At 44.0% G+C, this 21,477-nt stretch overlaps 1 protein-coding gene across 1 annotated transcript; it reads left to right on the top strand.

Annotated features, from left to right (window-relative positions):
- Positions 1 to 325: 325 nt before the first annotated feature.
- On the top strand, positions 326 to 18,495 carry ADCK2 (aarF domain containing kinase 2). Its single transcript, XM_077469273.1, has 8 exons — positions 326 to 1,457; positions 3,485 to 3,631; positions 8,378 to 8,506; positions 8,846 to 8,941; positions 9,650 to 9,901; positions 11,109 to 11,237; positions 14,455 to 14,508; positions 17,052 to 18,495. Exons 1-8 carry the CDS (start codon positions 531 to 533, stop codon positions 17,190 to 17,192), a joined length of 1,875 nt encoding a protein of 624 aa, XP_077325399.1. The 5' UTR covers positions 326 to 530; the 3' UTR covers positions 17,193 to 18,495.
- The last annotated feature ends 2,982 nt before the right edge of the window (positions 18,496 to 21,477 follow it).

Raw genomic sequence — 21,477 nt, 5'->3', positions numbered from 1 at the left:
CCATTTTATTCTCCAGGGCCTCTGCTTTCATGACATATATAAAAATTGGGGTTCCAAGTAATTTTCTAACAAAAAAAAAAAGGGCTGATTATAACATGCATAGGAAAATGTCCAGGTATGCAAACAGTTAAAGATTGCTCATCAATATAAAAGTGAATGATATCTGTATAAATCGTGAATAATAATAATAATATCTGATGACTGTCACTGGCTCCTCCCCACTGTCCTGCTTGTTTATTTAAATCAGACAGAAGCTCCTCCCAGTGTGAAGTGTTGTGGTCAGGTGAGTGTTAATACAGTGCGTGTCGTCACTGTGGGCGGGGCCTCCTGCTGTCATTGGACAGGGATGTTCTGTACGTTGCATTTTTAGACGGCTGTGTATTGATCGGGGAGCACGAGTCACGTGACGGGCAGGCTCATGAAATAAGAGACAAGGGAAGCGGCGATCGGTCTGTGTATTCCTCAGTCGAGGCTGCCTAGGAAGGAAGGAAGCCGATCTCCTAGTGCCCGTCTATGACCCGGCTCATGCGATGGCACAGGCTGTGCACGTGAGAAGTGTCTTGTTGTGTTGCAGCCGTATCTGCTGTCTCAGGAGCTCCAGGAATGTATCTAGGTGGAAGGAAATGGCAGCTCATTATCAGGGAAACATAATCAAGCACAGCAGGATAAAAAGCTTACGGAGGATCTCATTGATGTGCCTGGGCATGAAATATGTGCCAACAGAATGTGAGAGACTATACCAAAGAGAAATGCCAGCAGAGGTGTCCATGGCCTCCCCGAGTCATCAGAAGTCTGAAGATAGCCTCCTAAAAAAGACCACATTCGTTGTGCGCTTGGTTGTGCGGTCTTGCGTCCTCTTCCTGAAATTTGGACCGCTCTTACTAGCCTATCCATTGACATTCTTTTCAGACAGACTTTATACCCTGTGGCTTCATCTACTGCTGAAGGCCACCGAGTCATCGGGGCCAGCTTGCATTAAACTTGGCCAGTGGGCTAGCACTCGAAGAGATCTTTTCTCTGAAACGTTCTGTGCCAAATTTTCCAGACTTCACGTTAAGGTGGCACCGCACTCTTGGGGTTACACTGAGTTTTGCCTGAAAAGAGACTTTGGAGATAACTATGGACAAGTGTTTACATTTCCAAGTAAGGAACCCGTAGGTTCTGGCTGCGTTGCTCAGGTGTACAAAGCCTACGCTGACCTGTCTGTTATTGACGCTATGGAATCGCAATCCCTGATAGGGAGCGCAGGGGGTGACTATGGCTTTGAGGCATGGGAAGTGGCGGGGCTTGGTGGAATTTTCAGGCGTCTAGGGAAAAGGGGGCCATCTAATCACGACGCATTAGAAGATCAAGGAGATACTGATGGAACCTGTGATATCCAAAAAGAAGACCCATATCCTTCATCCATAAAGCCATCAGTGGATGATGCTCATCGCTTGATTCCTGTCGCTGTAAAAGTAAGGCCAAAATCACCAAAAAGTGACCAAAAGTACCAAACCTTTTCCATGGCAGAATTGATGAAACTCAGTTTCATGGCTGCTTTTACGCTGTTAAAGGCCAAAAAAATGTAAATTTTTTATTAGTTTACGCTAGGCGTATTCAAACTCTCTAAATAAAGGGCCAGTTTACTATCCTTCAGACTTTAGGGGGGCCAGAGTGTGGCCAGTGGGAGTACAAATGTCCAGGCATCCATGGGGTGTAGACTATGCCCCATCATTGGTGTCAGTGGGTGGAATAGTGCCCCATTACTGGTGTCAGTGGGTGGAATAGTGCCCCGTCAGTGGGAGGAATAGTGCCCCATCATTGGGGTCAGTGGGAAGAATAGTGCCCTATCATTGGTGTCAGTGGGAGGAATAGTGCCCCATTACTGATGTCAGTGGGAAGAATAGTGCCCCATCATTGGTGTCAGTGGGAGTAATAGTGCCCCATCATTGGTGTCAGTGGGAGTAATAGTGCCCCATTACTGATGTCAGCGGGATGAATAGTGCCCCATCGTTGATGTCAGTAGGATGAATAGTGCCCCATCGTTGATGTCAGTAGGATGAATAGTGCCCCATCATTGGTGTCAGTGGAAGGAATAGTGCCCTAAGGGGTTGATAAAGCCAAGTAAAGGGCTGTAATTTTTAAGACCCCTGATCTATGCCCTTGGTGGAGAGAGTCGGCCCACTTCACTTATCTCTTTTGGGCACGCATACACAACGTGGTAAAAGCAAGCGGTTGAGCCAAGGTTTTACCACCTCTACCTCTGTCCACCTAAAGAAAGGCATGCAGCTGCTCAGGGCTGTACACATGCATCGGCCACAATGCTGTGCTTCACGGCCAAGGCAAAATGAAACAGTGGGGGTTATTTACTAAAGGAAAATCCACTTTGCACTGCCAGTGCACTTGGAAGTGCAGTTGCTGTAGATCTGAGGGGGATATGCAAGGAAAATAAAAAACAGCATTTTAGCTTGCACATGATTGGATGATAAAATCAGCAGAGCTTCCACTCATTTTAGATCTACCCCTTAGATTTAGAGTGACTGCACTTCCAAGTGTACTGCAAGTGGATTTGCCTTTCGTAAATAACCGCCAGTGTGTTGCATTCAGCAGGCGGTACCACCACCGAACACGACCCATTTAAGTGTATGGGGCTGCACCACAACCTCCCTGTAATCGTGTGCAATGTACACAGTTGCATTGCAGTGCTGTGGCATTTACAGGGTTAAAACAGGTGGTGAGAAGGCAACATAATCGCCTCCTCGCCACCCGTCAAACACCTCTGAGGTGCGATCCACCATGGAAGGGTTTTCAAAGGGGCGACAGGAGCTACTGCATGTAAGAACAAGCCCTTAAATATCCTAAAAACAATGTAGTGCATGTGCCTGTCTGATAGGGTAGGTAGGTATGTATGTGATATGTAGGTAGGTGCTCAGATTATATAGTTTTGGTAAATATAAAGTTGATTGTGAAAAGATTGTTTGGTCAGATTGTAACCTGTATGGGTACCCTTGGTCTACAGTAAAAGGTATTCCTCAATGGAGCATTGAGCATGTCAGTACGATGCTAACTACATTTAAAGTAAACCCGTTACAAATCTAGACATTTCAAACTGAGCATATGGTTAAAGTGGACCTTCCATGAAAATGGAAAGTCTTCTATACTGACAGCTCCAAATACTATTGGTTTAAAAATCCATTGAGAAGTAAAGTAACCAATGGTTTGACCTCATCATTGGGATAAAACGCATTCTCAAAGGATTTCAAACATCCAGCTCCCCCGGAAGGCTCCCTGCCTCGTAGAAGCGTTGGAAGCTTGGCCTAAGTAAGTCTTTTTTTTTTTACTTTATATTTTCCAATGGCATTTTATAACCATTTGTATTTAGGAGGTGGGTCCTATCAGTAAAGCAGACCTTCCAATTGTGTGTGACAGGAATCAAAGACTGAACTGGTCAGTGGAACACTACTTGACTACTCCACTACTTTTTCCTTGCTACCCCATGTAGGTCCTGCATCCAGGTCTTAGACAACAGGTTAAAATGGACCTCCTCCTAATGAAGACCTGGAGCCGACTGCTTGGACTCATCCCTCGATTCAGGTGGCTGAGTGTGACCGAGATTGTGGAAGAGTTTGAGGAACTTATGACCCGGCAAGTGAGTTAAACTGTTAGCAGGGCTGTATTAAGACATCTTGTAGCTCTAAGCATACATGAAGGATGACATTCCCATGTAAATCCTTGCCTCTTGTGCAAGCAGGTTAACTTTTTTTACTTTTTAACTGTACAGACGGACACAAAAAAGCAGAGAGAGAGCTCAACTCAGCTCAACTGTAAAGAGTCTTGTGACTCCTCTGTACCCCCTCTCCCCTATAATTCTCTGGCTAAATATAACAAAATAAAGAAGGTGATCACGGTATGTATTATTAAGGCCTGGTGCAGCATCCATTCACCCATTGGCCCCCAAGTGCCTTATGGTCAATACCACCCAGACTATGGGTGGTGATTTGTAGTTGGCTGTAGAACTTCTACCGTATCTAGCTACAATACACATCTGTGCTGCCACTACAAATCTCTTGTGTGATACAGTTACCAGCACCCGCATTGGATGACATTATCAGCCAACGAAGCGGGCAATTTTGTAAACAGCACAATTTTATTTATGACAGATACTTATATAGTGCTGAAAATGTACACAGTTCTGTTCATATTGTTCATTAAATTCCATTGATTGCCCTAAAGGAGCTTACAATCTAAGGTCCCTATCTCACATACATACACTGGCCAATTAAGACAGGATCCAGTGAACCTACCAGCATTTTATTTTTGAGGAAACCCATGTAAGCACAAGGAGAACATGCAAACTCCATGCAGATACTGTTTTGACCAGGATTCAGACCAGGGACCTCAGTGCCGCAAAGCAAGTGCTAACCTCTAAACCACGGTGCTGACCCTCTTTCCAATAATCGGAGTATTTACTGTACTCAACTTATAGAATCCTACACTTTAAGTGGTTATAAAGATTCAAGTTTTTTTTACCTTCATGCATTCTAAACCTTCTGTGTGCGGCTGGGGCCCCCCCTAAGCCCTTGTACACACGGTCGGAGATTCCGACAGAATGTGTCCTATCGGACTGTTTTGTCGGATAATCCGACTGTGTGTGGTCTCCATCAGACTGTTTCCGTCGGAATATCCGACGGACCAAGTTTTCCAACTTGTCTATAAAATTTTCCGACAAAATGCTCCGATCGGACATACTCCGATCATGTGTAGCCTACTCCGACAGACAAAGTGCCACGCATGCTCAGATCAAATTCCTATTGGCTACTAGCCTGAACGTAGTCCCGTCGTAACGAAATAACGTCATCACGTTATGTACAATCGGATTTTCCGACAACTTTGTCTGACCGTGTGTATGCAACAGTTTCGTACAGTGTGTACAAGGGCTGATACTTACCTGAGCTCCATCTTGATACAGCGATGTGCACAGCAGTCTCAGCTGTCCAGGGACTTCTCATTGGCTGAGGCTGGAGCCATTGAGGAGAGAGAGGGGGCAGGGACGAATCCTGGCTCTGTGTGTGAATGAGGAGAGTGGGAGAGCACCTGCTCAGATGCCCCCACAGCAAGCTTCTTGCTGTGGGAGCACTCGGCAGGAGGGAGGGGCCTGAAGCACCACCAGAGGACCTGAGAGGAGGAGGATCCAGGCTCTGTACAAAACCATTTTATTTGAACCTTTAATATCACTTAAAAGCCCATTTCCGAGTAAAAGCTTATCCTCCTCCTTCCCCTCTCCCACTCCCCATTCACCATTTGTTCTCAAAAAAATATCTAAATAGCTTTTTTTTTTTTACTCATCTAAGTCTGCTATTTGTGTCCCTCGATGATGTTGCTTTTTGAAGTCATGACTAGTCGATCCAGCATGGCATGTAGACTGGTCACCCTATTCTGATACCAACAGTCGCTTCAGCCCCCGTTCACACCTATGCGAATTAGATGCGGCTTACAGCGCATCCAATTCGCAGGACATTATTAAATACATTCAAATGAATGTATCTTGTTCACATATGTGCATTGCATTCGCACTGCGCATTGCACAAAAAACGCGTGCGTTTTCTGGGCATTGCGATGCGAATTACAAGCACATTATTCTCTATGGGAACGCATCTGATTCGCAGATGCATTGCGTTCTGAACAAGAAATCTTTCCTTCTTCTCACTACACCTCCCCCTCCTCTCCCCCCTCTCCCTGCTCAGCTGATGCGCAGAGAGAACGGAGCAACACCGCTGAACATCTGCCTTTTCTCTTCTGGAATTCGCACGGCACTGGTGTGAACCCAGGCTCAGTCTTCAGAGGACCCCCACCCCTGTATAGCCAGTAGAAGCAGTGATGTGGACACCTAAAAAAAGGACTCACCTCCACTGCAAGGAAAAAGATAGAAGACTCAGGACCCAATTGGGAAGATTTACTAAGACTGGTGCACTCAGAAACTGATGCAACTGTACATAGTAACCAAGCAGCTTCTAACTCCAGTTTGTTCAGTTAAAGTGATTGTAAAGTCTTGTTTTTTTACCTATAAAAATAATAAACATGTTACACTTACCTCCTCTGTTGCAGTGGATTTGCACAGAGCAGCCCGGATCCTCCTCTTCTTGGTCCCTCTTCTGTGATCTTAGCCCCTCCCTCCTGTTCAGTGCCCCCACAGCAAACAGCTTGCTATGGGGGCACTGGAGCTGAGTGACAGCTCCCTGTGTCCATTCAGACACAGAGCCCCAACCCGGCTCCACCCCCTCTCTCCCCTGATTGGCTAGCTGACTTTGATTGAAAGCAGTAGAAGCCAATGGCTCTGCTGCTGTGTTTCAGCCTATCAGGAGGGAGAATTTTGGACAGCTGTGACACTCGTGGACAGAGAGGGACCTCAGGTAAGTGTTAGGTGGGCTGCTGCACACAGACAGGCTTTTTATCTTAATGCATAAATTGCATTAAAGATAATAAAAAACCCCTCTGCCTTTACAACCCCATTTAAGATTTGACAGTGAAAGCTGGAAGATAATTGGTTTACTTTGCACAGCTGTACCAGATTCAGTGTTCAGCATTTTGGTAAATCATCCCCAAACGCTGCATGGGTTTAGAAAGTGTTTTTGTAATTTAGAATAGTTCTTTTTCACTCCAGTCTAGTAACTAGTTGAGAAGGGGTGTCAGAGATTTAAGAGCCGGTTCACAAATTCCCAGGGATTTTTTTTTGGAGTTTTGGAAAGCATGTGATATCAGATTCACCAGGTCAGGAAGGCACTGACAGTAATAATAAAACCATAAAGTATATGTAAGCCTTCACTTTTTAAAACCACCCATTGAAAATAGAAATGAAAGGCAAAACAGTTGTGTGTGTATATATATAAAAACCTTCTATATATCTATTTTTCCCCTTTTAACCACTTCAGACCCGGAAGATTTGGCTGCTGAATGACCAGGCGATTGGGCACTGCGTCGATTTAACTGACAATTGCGTGGTTGTGTGGCGCTGCACCTAAACAAAACTGACGTCCTTTTTTTTCCCCCACAGATAGAGCATTCTTTTGGTGGTATTTCATCGCCTCTGCGGTTTTTATTTTTTGTGCTATATCCACAAAAATAGGGGGGGACAATTTTGAAAAGAACACAATATTTTGCATTTTTTGCTATATTAAATATTCCCATTGAAAAAAAAAAAACTTTTCCTCAGTTTAGGCCGATATGTATTCTTCTACATATTTTTGGTAAAAGAAAATTGCAATGGTTTGCGCAAAAGTTGTAGCTACAAAATAGGGGATATATTTATAGCATTTTTAGTATATATATTTTTTTTACTAGCAATGGCGGCGATCTGCGATTTTTATCGGGACTGCAACATTATGGCAGACACATCAGACACTTTTGACACATTTTTGGGACCATTGGCATTTATACAGCGATCGGTGCTATAAAAATGCACTGATTACTGTAAAAATGTCACTGGCAGGGAAGGGGTTAACACTAGGGGGCGATCAAGCGGTTAACTGTGTGTGTTTCTAACTAAAGGGGGAGGGGACTGACTAGAGGAAGTGACGGGTTGTGGTTCCTAGCTAATAGGAACACACGATCTGCCACTCCTCCCAGAACAGAACAGGGATTTGTGTGTTTGCACACACTCGTCCCTGTTCTGTCTCTCTCGTGCTCATGATCGCTTGTGGCCAGCGGTTATCGCGACCATCAGCCACGAGCATCGGCACCCCTGCCTCCGGTGGCGCTCACGTGCATGCTATCCCAATCCCGCGAGCTGACATATAGCTACGATGGTTCACAGGATCATACCGTCCTGCCGCAGTAAAACGATGGTGGTTGGTCGGCAAGCGGTTAATAAGCATTCCCATTTTCTTTGTTCTCAGCTGCAGAAGATAGAGGAGGAGAAACAGCAGTACACTGAACTTCCCAGTGAAAGGCTGTGCAGGAGGGAGCAGGACAAGTCTGATCATTGGAGGCGAGCACACTGAGTTCCCAGCACAGTTAGATAACTGACCGTTGTGTGTTCTTCTGTCTAGAGTGGTCAGTTTTTAATAGGAAAGTAGAGGGACTGGCAGGAACACCAGGGATTTCACACAAAGGAAGCAATACAAAGAGAACAGGATACCTTTTCCTACAAGTACATGGTACAGCAGGCACATATCAGATTGTGCTGTAAAGTTTTTGTCTTTATCCCTGTTGGGGAGTTTTCCCATTGTTTCCTATCCTAAGAAATGAGGGGAAATCAAAGTGAAAATACAAATCTGACAGAGGCTACAATCCTTGCTCTTTCCAAAATTAAATAAACATTTTTGGCTGTAAGTTGTAAATGTACAGTATAGGAACCATATAAAAATGCATAGAATAAGTTATCCTCTTCTTCCTGCAGATAAATCTCAAATATGAAGCCAGAAATTTGGAAATATTTCAGCAAAAGTTTGAAAAAATTGACTTTATAAAATTTCCCATCCCACTGCGACCCTTTGTCACAAGGAACATCCTGGTGGAGACTTTTGAGGTGAGTATTAAGACAAAGTCTGTGTTTAAACCTGACACTCAGAAATAGTGGGGTTGATTTACTAAAACTGGAGAGTGCAAAATCTGGTGCAGCTGTTCATGGTAGCCAATCGGCTTCTAACTTTAGCTTGTGCAATAAAGCTTTGACAATAAAACCTGGAAGCTGATTGGTTTCTATGCAGAGCTGCACCAGATTTTGCACTCTCTAGTTTTAGTAAATCACCCCTACAGAGACTACTATTGCTGCCAGATAACTAGCATTTTCAGGAGAGGTAAGCAATAGCAGCCTTCATCTATCTCTCATTCAAGTAAGCTGTGACATATCCCTCCTTTGTTACAGGAAGGCGAACCTTTGTCTGTCTATCTCCAAGGGTCAGAGTCTGCTCAGATCAAACAAAGAATAGCGGCAATAGGTGTTGACATGCTGCTGAAGATGGTAAGTGTATACACACATAAAAGTGTGTTTGTTGTCTGACTTGCTAAATAAAAGTGCAAGATAAACCTGCTTAAGCCTTGAACACACAGGCCAAAAAGTGACCGAAATAGACCTGTTCAGCAGGAACCATCCGACCTTCGGCCTGTGTGTGCAGCTGTCTGTTCTACAGAATGTGTAAACCTAGCCCTAAAGTTTGTTTTCTTTAGAAAGCAGCCACAACCTTAGTAGAAAAGCCTGACTCTGCCAGCATGCTACAGAGAAGGACCCTTGCTCTCTGTGTGGAGGCTGTGGTCTTTCTGCAAAGGTCTGACACACCCATGGCCAAGTAATAGCTAGAATTTTTCAATCGGCAGGAACAATGAGATTTACTGATTACAGTGCTAACTTGGCAGGGGGCTTATTGGACCTTTTAAGTGAGACCACTGCTTTTCTCTACAACATGCTGGCAGGAGACAAGCTTTTCTACTTAGGCTGTGGCTACTATATATTTATACATATATAAATATAATAAAATAATGTTTATAACACACTCCTAAAGATAAAATATTATCACAAATGCCATAATAGTTGAATTTAGTCTTTTTGTGTTGACTAGCTGGATTGTGTGCTGGGGAATTTTCGTATCATACATTGACCATAGACAAAGAGAAAATATTGTAGAATTATTTTGCCCAAAGTGAATAGTCATGTTGAGTTTTTGCCTTGCAGGTGTTTGTGGATAATTTTGTCCACGCTGATCTGCACCCCGGTAATATTCTGGTACAGGGGGCTCAGGAGTTTATTTCAAGACAGGCTAAGCGGACCACGTTAGTAGATATGTGCGACACGCTGATTGTGAATGTCCGCCCCAGCCGCTGCCCTCTACGCCTGGTGTTGCTGGATGCGGGAATGGTGGCAGAACTGCAGGAGAGAGATCTTGAGAATTTCCGATCTGTGTTTACTGCGGTGGTCCTGGGGCAGGTGAGTGGTGGGCTGGAAGGTCTGATTATTTTGTTAGCAGCAATGTACAGTGATTTTTTTTTTTCTGTTCGTGAAATCCAGAAAAAAATATATAAATGTGTTTTTTTTTCTTCTGAAATTAAGTATGTGTAAATCTTGTCCAATTTCACCCAGGTAGATCAAATTCTTGATTCATATATCTCACCTACAATGATGACATTTTCTCCACGGTGCTTTGTGCCTCTGCCTCTCCCACAGGGCCACAATGAAGGTGTCACTCTCAGTCCCAGCTAGACGCACCAATTATTGCTTTATTCAACTTAATACCCTATCAGATAAGGGGGACACCATCATATAGCTCTGTGATGGCCCTGTCAGATGGGGCAAACTGCACAATACATGTCCAATGTAGCCCATATATATCTCTACCATTCCTAGGAGATAAAAGAATTTACAATGTGTAAAACACTGAAATATCACTTAAGAATGGAGCTTAACATTAAAATTTGTTATGCAGCCAAGAAAAAGAGGAGACTGACTGTTTGTGTCCTTCAATGGGATTAATGGGCAGAAAGTCCTAGCAGAAGTAGAAATACTATATACAGAATCAAATGTTATAATTATAACGTTTTATTATATTATCTAATAATATTAATACTATTAATATAATAAGTTATATTAGAACTTCAGATTAGATTAGATTAGAACTTCAAATAGTGAAATATATATATATATATATATATATATATATATATATATATATATATATATATATATATATATATATGAATGGTTCACCTGCCAAGCTGTGTTTAACCAACTTTTCATTCACCCCTGCCAGACAGAGTAGTAAGGTTGGTGACCACGGTGTTCCTCACCACAGCTAAGTAATGCAGCTTGGTCACCAACCTGCCTCCAGCTCATGATTGGACAGTGAAGGAGGCAAAGCATACTGATAAGGTTGTCTCTCTGCTGTCTCCTCCTGTAAACATGTTCAGACTATTGCATGACCGCAGCATGCAAAGCCATTAAGCTCTGATTGGCGCCAAGGTTGCCTACGGTCTGGTGCATGTGTATATATACTAGTGCTATGTAAAGATACATTTAATTGTTTTTTAATGACCCCATAACTGGATTAAATGTTTTTGATATATATGCTTGGAGTTCATGTTTTGAAGATGAAGCTTCATTGCGAAAATATATTAGTGACCTGTGTTGGCTTCTGTAGGGGGAGACTGTAGCCGAACTGATCCTTCACCATGCCAGAGCTAACCAATGTACGGATGTGGAAGCTTTTAAGTCTCAGATGGCTGAGCTGGTGAATGAAGCCCGGAAGAGTACAGTGTCTCTGGGGAAGGTGAGATCGACACAAATGAGAAGAGGACTTTTCTTTGTTATTAGATTGGAGAACGCTGCAACCTCAATGATTTATTGTTGTCTTTGTCCCTGCAAGATTAAAGTAGAATTCCAAGTTAGCCCTAACTCATTTTAAAAACACTCCCTCCCACCTTATAAAACCTATGTTTGCTAACCTATGTAAGAAAGATCTGTATACTTGAAGATTGAGGCAACTATGGAGTCTTCATGGTACAGCAAAGACTCACATATGTATTTATAAAAAAAGTATACATTTATTTAATACTGTAAAAAGGGGGAAAACACAGCGCTACCTAACAAATATAAGTGAAATGAAAGAGCATAAATAAAATACCTGTGAATGAACACCACCAAGCTGCTGGCACACAAACCAAGTTTTAAAATACAGTAAATCAAAAAAGTGCAGCGCTAAAATACACGTATATGTGAGAATTGGTGTGTATGAAAAACCAAAATTGAATATAAATAAAAGCAGCCCACCAGTAATTAAAGTCCCAGAAAAAATGTCCACTATAATGGAACTCCTAAGATTTCAATTTTCAAACAGCACTCCTGGGATTAGAATTTTCAAACATCACAGGCCACAGAAATTCTTGAAACCGACTACTGGATAATCATTAAAGATGGATACTCTTACCGGATAGGTTGGACACATCCACCGTATAGTAGTGTGTCATCAAGGCTTAAAAGGGATCTGATAGCCCAAACGGAGGGATAGCCGACCAAATGGTGCGTCGTCTCAGGGTTCCTCGTCCCGAATCTTGGTCCTTCCAGAAGAGGAGGGTAGGTGAACTTCCCAGACCTCAAACACTTGTAGAGCTTGGCACGGGATAGCTCATAGGAACTCACTGAAATCAGAGGTTTTCTTTTGGAAATTGCTCTCAACAGAACTCTTCTCCCACTGGGTTACTCTCTGTTGGGCCATCAAGAATTTGATGGGTTTCAAGAATTTCTGTGGCCTGTGATGTTTGAAAATTCTAATCTCAGGAGTGATAAAAAAATTGAAGTCTTAGGAATTCCATTATAGTGGACATTTTTTCTGGGACTTTAATTACTGGTGGACTGCTTTTATTTATATTCAATTTTGTTTTTTCTTACACACCAATTCTCACATATAAGGCCGCGTACACACGCGCGGACTGTTCGCCCAACTTTGTCCGTCCAACAGTTTCGGCAAACAGTCCGCTCAAACTTAGCATGGACGGACATGGCCACACACGACGGACGAACAGTTTGCTGAAACCGTGCGCGATAACGTGAACGGCACGTACGACGGGACGAAAAATACGACGTCCTATACACTGCATTATACCTTTCGGCGTGAAAATCCTTTCTGAGCATGCGCGCAACTTTGTTTGACGAACAAGCCTACACACGAGCGGACTGTTCGCTGAAACAAGGTTTCAGCGGACAGTTTTACGGAATTTCCGAAAAACCTTGTCCGTCAAACTGTCCGCTGAAAGCCCACACACGAGCGGACTGTCCGCCCAAACACTGTTCAGCGGACAAAGTTGGGCGAACAGTCCGCGTGTGTACGCGGCCTAGGTGTATTTTAGCGCTGCACTTTTTCGATTTAATATACATTTATTTAAGACAAAAAAACATCATTAAAAAGGTACTATGAGGTCAAATATATAATACACAATATTAGATCTCTGAAGAGGCACTCGACACTTGGATGCATGTCCACCCAGATAGGAGGACCATGGATCCCGTCCTATGTCAGTTCAACCTCGACATGTTTTGCGGTGTGACTGCTTCTTCTGGAGTATACTTCAGAGGATAATGTGTGTAGATATCTTTACAAAGAACAAATAATAAGTGATCAAGTTAAAGAACAAACAACATATAAATAGCAGAGACAGCATGGAGTAGAACATGTACACAGCCCAGATCAATTCTGCCATAGAAATGGGCCAGTTCAAAATCCAGCAATCAAATCAAGTAATGTAAAACAGGTGATCCTCAGAACATAGGTATTCCCGTATAAGATGGATTATAGACTGGACCAGATCAAACCAACACGGCATCTGCTGGCCCCAAAGAGGCAATATCTCGGGCGAGTGTGGAAGCCAGGTCAGGTTTGTATACTTACCTATTTTCATGCCATTCCAGGCTGGTCATGTGATCTCCCAGCAAGTGCCAGCAATAGGAGAGAGGAGGGAGCGCCGACAATGGCTAGTAAAGACTGGAGTGGTGATGTCACCCATATGTTTCAAAGGCGAATCTGTTGGAGGTGATCCCTCCGCTTCCCAACAACTGGGGAGCTGATTAGGTGACCAGGCCAGAGTGGCATGAAAATAGGTAAGTATATACATCAGACTATATGTATATGCATTGAGCAAGTATATGCACGTACACGCATCATACAACACAGGTTAGTAAGTACAGTTGTTAGGAGGGGGGAGGAAGTATTTTTAAAATTAGTTAGGGTTAACCCAGAATTATACTTTGCACTCATTTCTAGGGACAATATTGTCATCAGGACAGAATTTAAGAGGCAATCTCCCAATAGCACCACAGGCAGGAATAAAAACAAAATCAGAGACTCTAAGGCTAGGTTCACACAGGTGTGTGTCTGTACACTGGTTCAGGTGCGATTCAGGTACGAATTTTCACCTGAATTTGCACCTGAACCAGACCCAAACACGCATAGGACCCCTTTTCGATCAATCCCTGCCATGCCTTTCTCGTCCTTCCAGTTTTTTTCGTGGAGTTGGGCTTTGACCTTTACTCGTATACACAATGACTAAATATAACTGTGCAGTCCAATAGGCACCAGGGATATACCCAGTGCCCACGGTAATCAGCATTCAGTATCAGGGTGGTCTGACACGCCCCCTCTCTTTCCTTGCAATACAAGACTGTAATGAAGGGTGTGGCTGTTACTCTGCCAGCACAGAGCACTGGAGTGAAAGGGCAGGATGCAGGATTTTTTTTTACTGAGAGAATAGAATATTGTTAACATAATATGCATGGGTAAGGGACTATACTCAGATAAAAAGGTTTACAATTTCAATTCGGCTGGCAGAATTGCATGCTCAGAACTCCACTACATCCTGATTATCACAAACAGTACTTAAATGATTTGTAAAAATCTGATGGCCTACTTATACTATTAATGCAACAAAAAAATATATCAACTGATTACTGTTTAGAAACACCAGATTTCTTATTATTTCCTTATTGATTTCCAGCTCCAGGTTGCAATGCTGCTGTCTCAGGTGTTCCGACTTTTGATGACACATGAGGTATTATCTATAAATCCCTTTCATTTTTGCCAGACAGTTTCCTAATGATTATCATATAGTTGGTATCAGGAGGGAAGGTGGTGGTAGTGGGTGGGGTAGGGGGCACAGTTTATGGTGATAAAGGAAATGTCTGCATTATCCATTCTAGGCCCACAGGACTGGTATATATGACCCACTAGTGGGAGGTACAGAAAAAAAGAAGCTTCCTAATCTACTATTGAAAATGCTAGTTGGCAGGTTGTCTTAATGATTCTCAGTTTTTTTTGTTTTTTTTTACTTTTTAAAAGTAGAACATGTGGCATAAAAGGTTTAATCTATATACTGTATATTCCTCAATAACAACAGAGGATATACAATAAATCCACTTTTTGAGCACCAAATGCCTTTGCAAACCCAGATGTTATCTTGTAAAAGTAATAGTGAAAGCATTACTGAGATATACATAGCCTGTACAGAGAGCAGAGCAGTAAGAGAGACTTAGCAAGTCCCAACTACTATAGGCTGCCTGCAGAAAATTACAGGAAAATGTGGAGACAAGACCAGTCACTATGCAAAGTCAGAAAGCAGCAGAGACTGGTTGTTATTACTGGATTACTGCACAGAACATTAAAGGAGTGTTAAGGCAAAAGGTTTTTTATCTTAATGCATTCTATGCATTAAGATAAAAAACCTTGTGTGTAGCAGGCCCCCCAACTTCCCCAACACTTACCCTGATCCCCTTCTCTGTCCATTGTTGTCCACGATTCCCTCGGCTGTCCGGGACTCTCCTCCTGATTGGCTGGGGCACAGCCACGGCACCATTGGCTCCCGAGGTTATCAATCAAAGTCAGTTAACCAATCAGGGGAGAGAGGGGGTAGGGCCACTTGGCAGCTGCATGTCTGAATAGACACACAGGGCTGTAACTCGGCTTGGGTGCCCCCATAGCAAACTGCTGGTCTATGGAGGCACTAGACACTAGGGAGGGGCCAGGAGCAGCAAAGCGGGACCAGAGAAGATGAGGATCTGGGCAAATCCACTGCACAGGGGAGGCAAGTATAACATTTTAGTTATTTGTTTTGAAAAAAAAAAAGCGAGACTTTACAATCACTGTGGCGTACAAACCGGACACATAACTGCCACTTTTTTGGGAACCAGTGACATTATTACAGTGATCAATGCTAAAAATATGCACTGTTCCTGTACTAATGACACTGGCAGGGAAGAGGATAACATCAGGAGTGATCAAAGGGTTAAGTGTGCTCCTAGCTGGTGGTTGCAAACTGTGCGGGGGGGTTGCTCTGACTGGATGAAGACAGAGATTGATGTTCCTGCTTAGCAGGATCACAAAATTTCCATCTTCTTCCCTGTCAGAATGGTGATCTGCCTATGTAAACAAGGCAGATCGCCATTCTGCCTCTCTGGGGAACGATCGCGGGTGTCCAAAAAGCACGCAGTCGCACCTCCGGCGGTGCATGCACACCACCCAGTGTCTGTTGCACGAAATGATGTACAGATACGTGATTTCACGCAATGGAGCCGACCTGCTACAGTAAATATGCGGTAGGCGGTCGGCAAGTGGTTAAGAATGGTGAGACTGCATTATTACAGATATCCAAGAGTGGAGATTCAAAATATTACAAATGCCTGTTGGTGACCGGTTCTCTTTAAAGATCTATCATCAAATAATATCCCCCACTCCCCTTGTATGAAGTTGTTGGCACATTTAGGGCCTGTGTCAATGGGCTTTGGTCTCATGTCAGTGGAATCAGTTGGATGTTTGTGAAGCTTCTGAGATTTATAATTTATTGACAGGAGCATTTGACCTGCAGGCGACCTCCTTCTGACCTGAATCTGAACAAACGTTCATCACAGACCATAGACAGTCATATAATCCCTGCTGAAGGTCAGAAATACAGTAGATTGGCTGATCATCCCATTTGGCAGATGTTGGGTGACCAAAAGTCAGGAAATCCCTGAGCAGTGGTTTATGCAGCAATGTCAGGAATATCATGCCTCCTACTGTCTATACCTTGAAGGCTACAGGGTTGGTAAGGTAGTCAGAGATCTTAGGCCCCTTTCACACTGACGTCCCGTTCAGGCCCGCCTGTCAGTTTTTCAGGCGGACCTGAACGGGTGCTCCATAGAGCTCTATGGAGCGTCGGATGTCAGCGGTGACATGTCCGCTGACATCCGACCCGCTCCGATCCGAAAAAGTGTGACGGAGGAAAAAGCTATTTTTCCATCCGTCTGCGGATCGGATCGGATGACGACGGGGACTGCGGTCCGTCGTCATCCGATCTCCCATAGGGGAGAGCGGCGCTGTGACAGGTCCGTCCCTGCACAGTGTGCGGAGACAGACCTGTCATCTCCCTGCTCAGCGGGGATCGGCGGAGTGATCCCCGCTGAGCAAACGGACATCCACGGGGCGGATCAGAACTGATCCGCCCCGTGTGAAAGGACCCTTATTCGAAACGCTGTTTTAACAGTAGAAAAATACAGCAGTGCAGTTTCTTTGTACGTTCTACTAAAAAATTGTCAGTCACTGAAATTCTGTTCATTCTAGGTGAAGCTGGAGAGCAACTTTGCTTCTATAGTGTTTGCTATTTTAGTCTTGGAAGGACTTGGCCGGTCGCTGGACCCCAAGATTGATATCCTGGAGGCTGCCAGGCCTCTGCTGGTGAAGAGTGCGGCATCCCTTATTTAGCCAACCAACCTTCAGAAGACCAAAGCAACATTCCGTTTACAAACCTCACACATTTGATTTTGGAATTCTGGTGATTTACAACCAGCGATGCAAACATTTTTTCTTCATTTGATTCCCAGTTAAGCTGGGGTTCAGAACCCCAGGTTAAGCCTTGAGAAACCCAATTAAGGTTCAGAACCCCAGGTTAAGCTGTGAGAACCCCAATTAAGGTTCAGAACCCCAGGTTAAGCTGTGAGAACCCCAGTTAAGCTTTCTCTGATGTGTCCTTGCTGGGGAGGTTTAGCCCTCACTGCCTGTCCAGATGTTTGGTGTCAGGCACAACAGTAAGTTAGGGGAAATATCCTATAAAAGAGGCTGTCAACCTTTAAAACCTGATTGGAACGCCCATCCTTTCCACATTTTATTCAAACCTAGAACTGTTGGCTGGACTTTAGTGTACTACAGGAGAGAGGAAGCTTGGAGCTCCTGATCCCTAATATAATAAATGTCTTGTCTGGACCTGTCCTTTTTTTTAAATATATTTCCCTATCATTTTGATGCAGTTATGAAAAGCAGAAGGGATGTCCCCAAATGGACACTGTAGGCTGGACGCTCAGCCAAGAGATAGGAGGCTATTTTTAGGGAAAGGTTCTGTTAATAGTCATATTGGTAAATAAAGTATATTAAAAGACTTTACTGTTTGACTCCAACATCTCCCATCCACTGAACTCCGAATAGACCGGGAGGACCTTTAGAGCACAAACTATGGAAACTGAGCTATTTGTGTGCCATAATGTCATAAGATATGGAGGATTGCATCACATGGGATCATCGGGACAAAGGAATTTCCTTGACAACCAAAGACATTAAGGATCTCCGATTAACTTCTACTCAGAGGTGGTATGGCTTTTAGTGGTTGTTCTACAAAGAAATTGTAGAAATTGTTAGTATTTATATTAAATCGGCATCAATGAACATTATAAAAGGAACCCCATCTTTGGCACTGACCCTCAGGCTTTGCATTTTGATTTACAATACTGTCCAAACCTTATTCCAAAACTGATACAAATATTTTATGACTGCAATACAATGAGTTAAGGCAATGTAACTGTTTGTTCCAGTATGGGACAAACAATGCAGAACATACAACGAACAATGTGAAAGCAAGAATTATTATTATGTCATGTCATGTCTACACATTGACTGTGCCTGTTTGGTTGGATATGAAATTGTCTATGCTCAATGTATGAGGTCTAACTAGTGAATCTTATATGGGAATTAATAATGTAACCCTGGTATTACAAATATATATTTGCAAACCAAACCTTAAAGGAGTTGTAAACCTTCAAGTTTTTTCACCTTAATACAGTGATTCTCAACCAGGGTTCCTCCAAAATTTGCTAGGGGTTCCTTTAGCATTGGGAAATTTATCTCAGATAAGTTCCCACTGACACCAGTGATCTTTTTAAAGCGGGGTTTCCCCCTAAAGTGGAACTTCCGCTGATCGGAACCCTCCCCCCTCCGGTGTCACAATTGGCATCTTTCAGGGGGGAGGGGGGGTGCAGATACCTGTCAAAGACAGGTATTTACACCCACTTCCGGGAATAGACTCCCACGGGAGTCTATGTCTCTTCCTGTCCCTGCGCGCTGTCTGCTGGGACACACATGGGTCCCAGAGACAGCTCGGACAATTCCTATTGCGCTGCGCGACTCGCGCATGCGCAGTAGGGAACCGGAAAGTGAAGCCGCAGCGCTTCACTTCCTGATTCCCTCACCTAGAATGGTGGCGGCAGCAGCCGAGAGCCGAGCGATCGATCGGCCTCAGCATCACTGGACCCCGGGACAGGTGAGTGTCCATTTATTAAAAGTCAGCAGCTGCAATATTTGTAGCTGCTGGCTTTTAATATTTTTTTCCACAGTGCAATCCCGCTTTAACTATCTGTAAGGAGATAATTCTTCCCAAGTACCACAAGTATAAGGACCATTCTTCTCACTGACCATCACACTGATGTATCATGAGTTGTAGATATCCAATTTTTACCAGGGGTTCCCTGAGACTGGAGAACCATTTCAAGGGTTCCTCGTGTTGAAAAGGTTGAGAAAGGCTGCCTTAATATATTCTATGCATTAAGGTGAAAAACATTCTGTAGTGCAACAGTCCCCCAGAGCACCCCTTTTAGTCACCTGAACACAATCCTTCCATCAACCGGGACGAACACAGCAGCTACAGCCGCTGTCTCAAAGCCTCATTGGATAGATTGATAGCAGCAGGAGCCATTGGCTCCCACTTCTGTCAAAGTCAGTGACATGGGAGGCCAGGGCCTTGTCCTGCTGTCTGTGTCAATGGATGCAACAGCAGGACTCGGCAGAACACCCCGCACGAGTGCCCCCTTGGGAGGAGGAGGATCTGGGCCACTCTGTGCAAAACCCTTGCACAGAGGAGGTAAGTATACCATGTTTGTTGTTTTTTTTTTTTAATGAACCTTTACAAACACTTTAAGGACCCTTTTTGGGCAAATCTTGTATAAGGCTGGGTTCACACTATTGCGAATTGGATGTGGACTACTCGCATCCAATTCGCAATACTAGGAGATGTTAACTGGCTCTCTATGGAGCCGGTTCACATATCTCCACTGTGGCTCTGGTGCAAATTTGCACAGGAGCCCTGTGCGTCTTTTGGCCCGTTTCAGGTCTGAATTCAGCCCAAAATTTGGGCTGAAATCGGACCTGAAACGGTGAATGAGGACGCACAGGACCCCTGCTGTGAGCCACATGTGAAGATAGTGTGAATCCAGCCTCAAAGCTGACCTTCCAGGCAATTATAAAAGACAGAAATGCAAGCATTATCAGTACTGGAATTTGACTTGATGTCAGGCTCTAAGACCCCTTTCACACCAGGGCGTTTTGCAGGCGCTATAGCGTTAGAAATAGCGCCTGCAAAACGCCCTAAAAAAGCTGCACCATTGTTTGTAGTGTGAAAGCCCCGAGGGCTTTCACACTACAGTGGTGCGCTGGCAGGACATCAGAAAAAAGTCCTGCCAGCAGCTTCTTTGGAGCGGTGAAGGAGTGGTGTGTTTACCGCTACTCCACCGCTGCTCCCCATTGAAATCAATGGGGCAGCGCTGTAATCCCGCCGGCAAAACGCCACTATTGCGGCATATTGCCGGCGGTTTTAACCCTTTCGTGGCCGCTAGCGGGGGTAAAAGCGCCCCGCTAGCGGCCAAAATGCGCCGCAAATCCTCCGCAAATCCGGCGGTAAAACACCGCTAAAAATAGCATAGTTTTACCGCCCACACTATCAGCGGTGTGGTGTGAAAGGGGTCTTACAGTTCCTGTTTTAGAAGAACTCGGACTTGAAGGAGATGCAGCACAAATTAATCCGTTGTTATGCATGATAGGAGCATGCTGATAGGAGGGAGCATGTGCTCAGTAGTCTACTGCCTTCCCTTTTAGGGTCCATTCACACCAGAAACTGCATTTCATTTACTGGATGTTTTTGCATGCGCAATGACCAATTAATGTGCATTTTTACACATTAGCTTTTATGTGCATTGCACTGCATTTTGGTGCATTTATATGCATCTGTGAGTGTTTCTGTGCATTTGCAGTGCAGAAAAATGAAGCTGGCTGTACGTTTTTTTTGTACTGCACTTCAATAGTGTGAACTATGCCCATAGGATAACCTAGATTTTGGACTGTCTATGAAGTTGCAGTGGAGTAAAAAATGCATACCATTGCAATTGGTGTGAAGGTTTCTTACTGTCTAGGTACATGATGGGGGAGGGATAAGACCTGTAAGTGTAATGCCGCATACACACGGTCGAACTGTTTGACGTACTTAGTCCGTTGAAACACATTTCAGCGGACAATCCGCTCGTGTGTGGGCTTCAGCAGACTTTTTCAGCGTGCAGTCCGGAGTACTAAGAATTTTGGTTTTTCCAAAAATCTGTCCGTCGTACTTTGGTTTCAGCGGACAATACGGTTGTCAGTATGCTAGTTCGACGGACTAAGAATGGCGCATGCCCAGAAAGGATTTACACGGCGGAAGGGTGCTTTGCTGTGTCTTGGACTTCCTATTTCTAGTCCCGTCGTACGTGCTGTACACGTCATCGCGCAAGCTTTCGATGGACTGTTTGTGTATCCGTGTGTGGTCAAGTCCGTTCAGTGGAAACTACGACGGATTGTCCGTCGGATTGTATGACGGACTAAGTACGCCATACAATCCGCTCGTGTGTACGCGGCATTACTCAACAGCTGCAGAGAAATGTTATGTCTTCTGTCCTGCCAAACAAGGCTGTGCAAATCT

The sequence above is a fragment of the Lithobates pipiens genome, unplaced genomic scaffold, assembly GCF_037356315.1.
Source record: "Lithobates pipiens isolate NorthernLeopardFrog02 unplaced genomic scaffold, aLitPip1_a1.2 Scaffold_8, whole genome shotgun sequence".
NCBI classification, from domain to species: Eukaryota; Metazoa; Chordata; class Amphibia; order Anura; family Ranidae; genus Lithobates; species Lithobates pipiens.
This window is presented reverse-complemented; position numbering and strand designations above follow the sequence as displayed.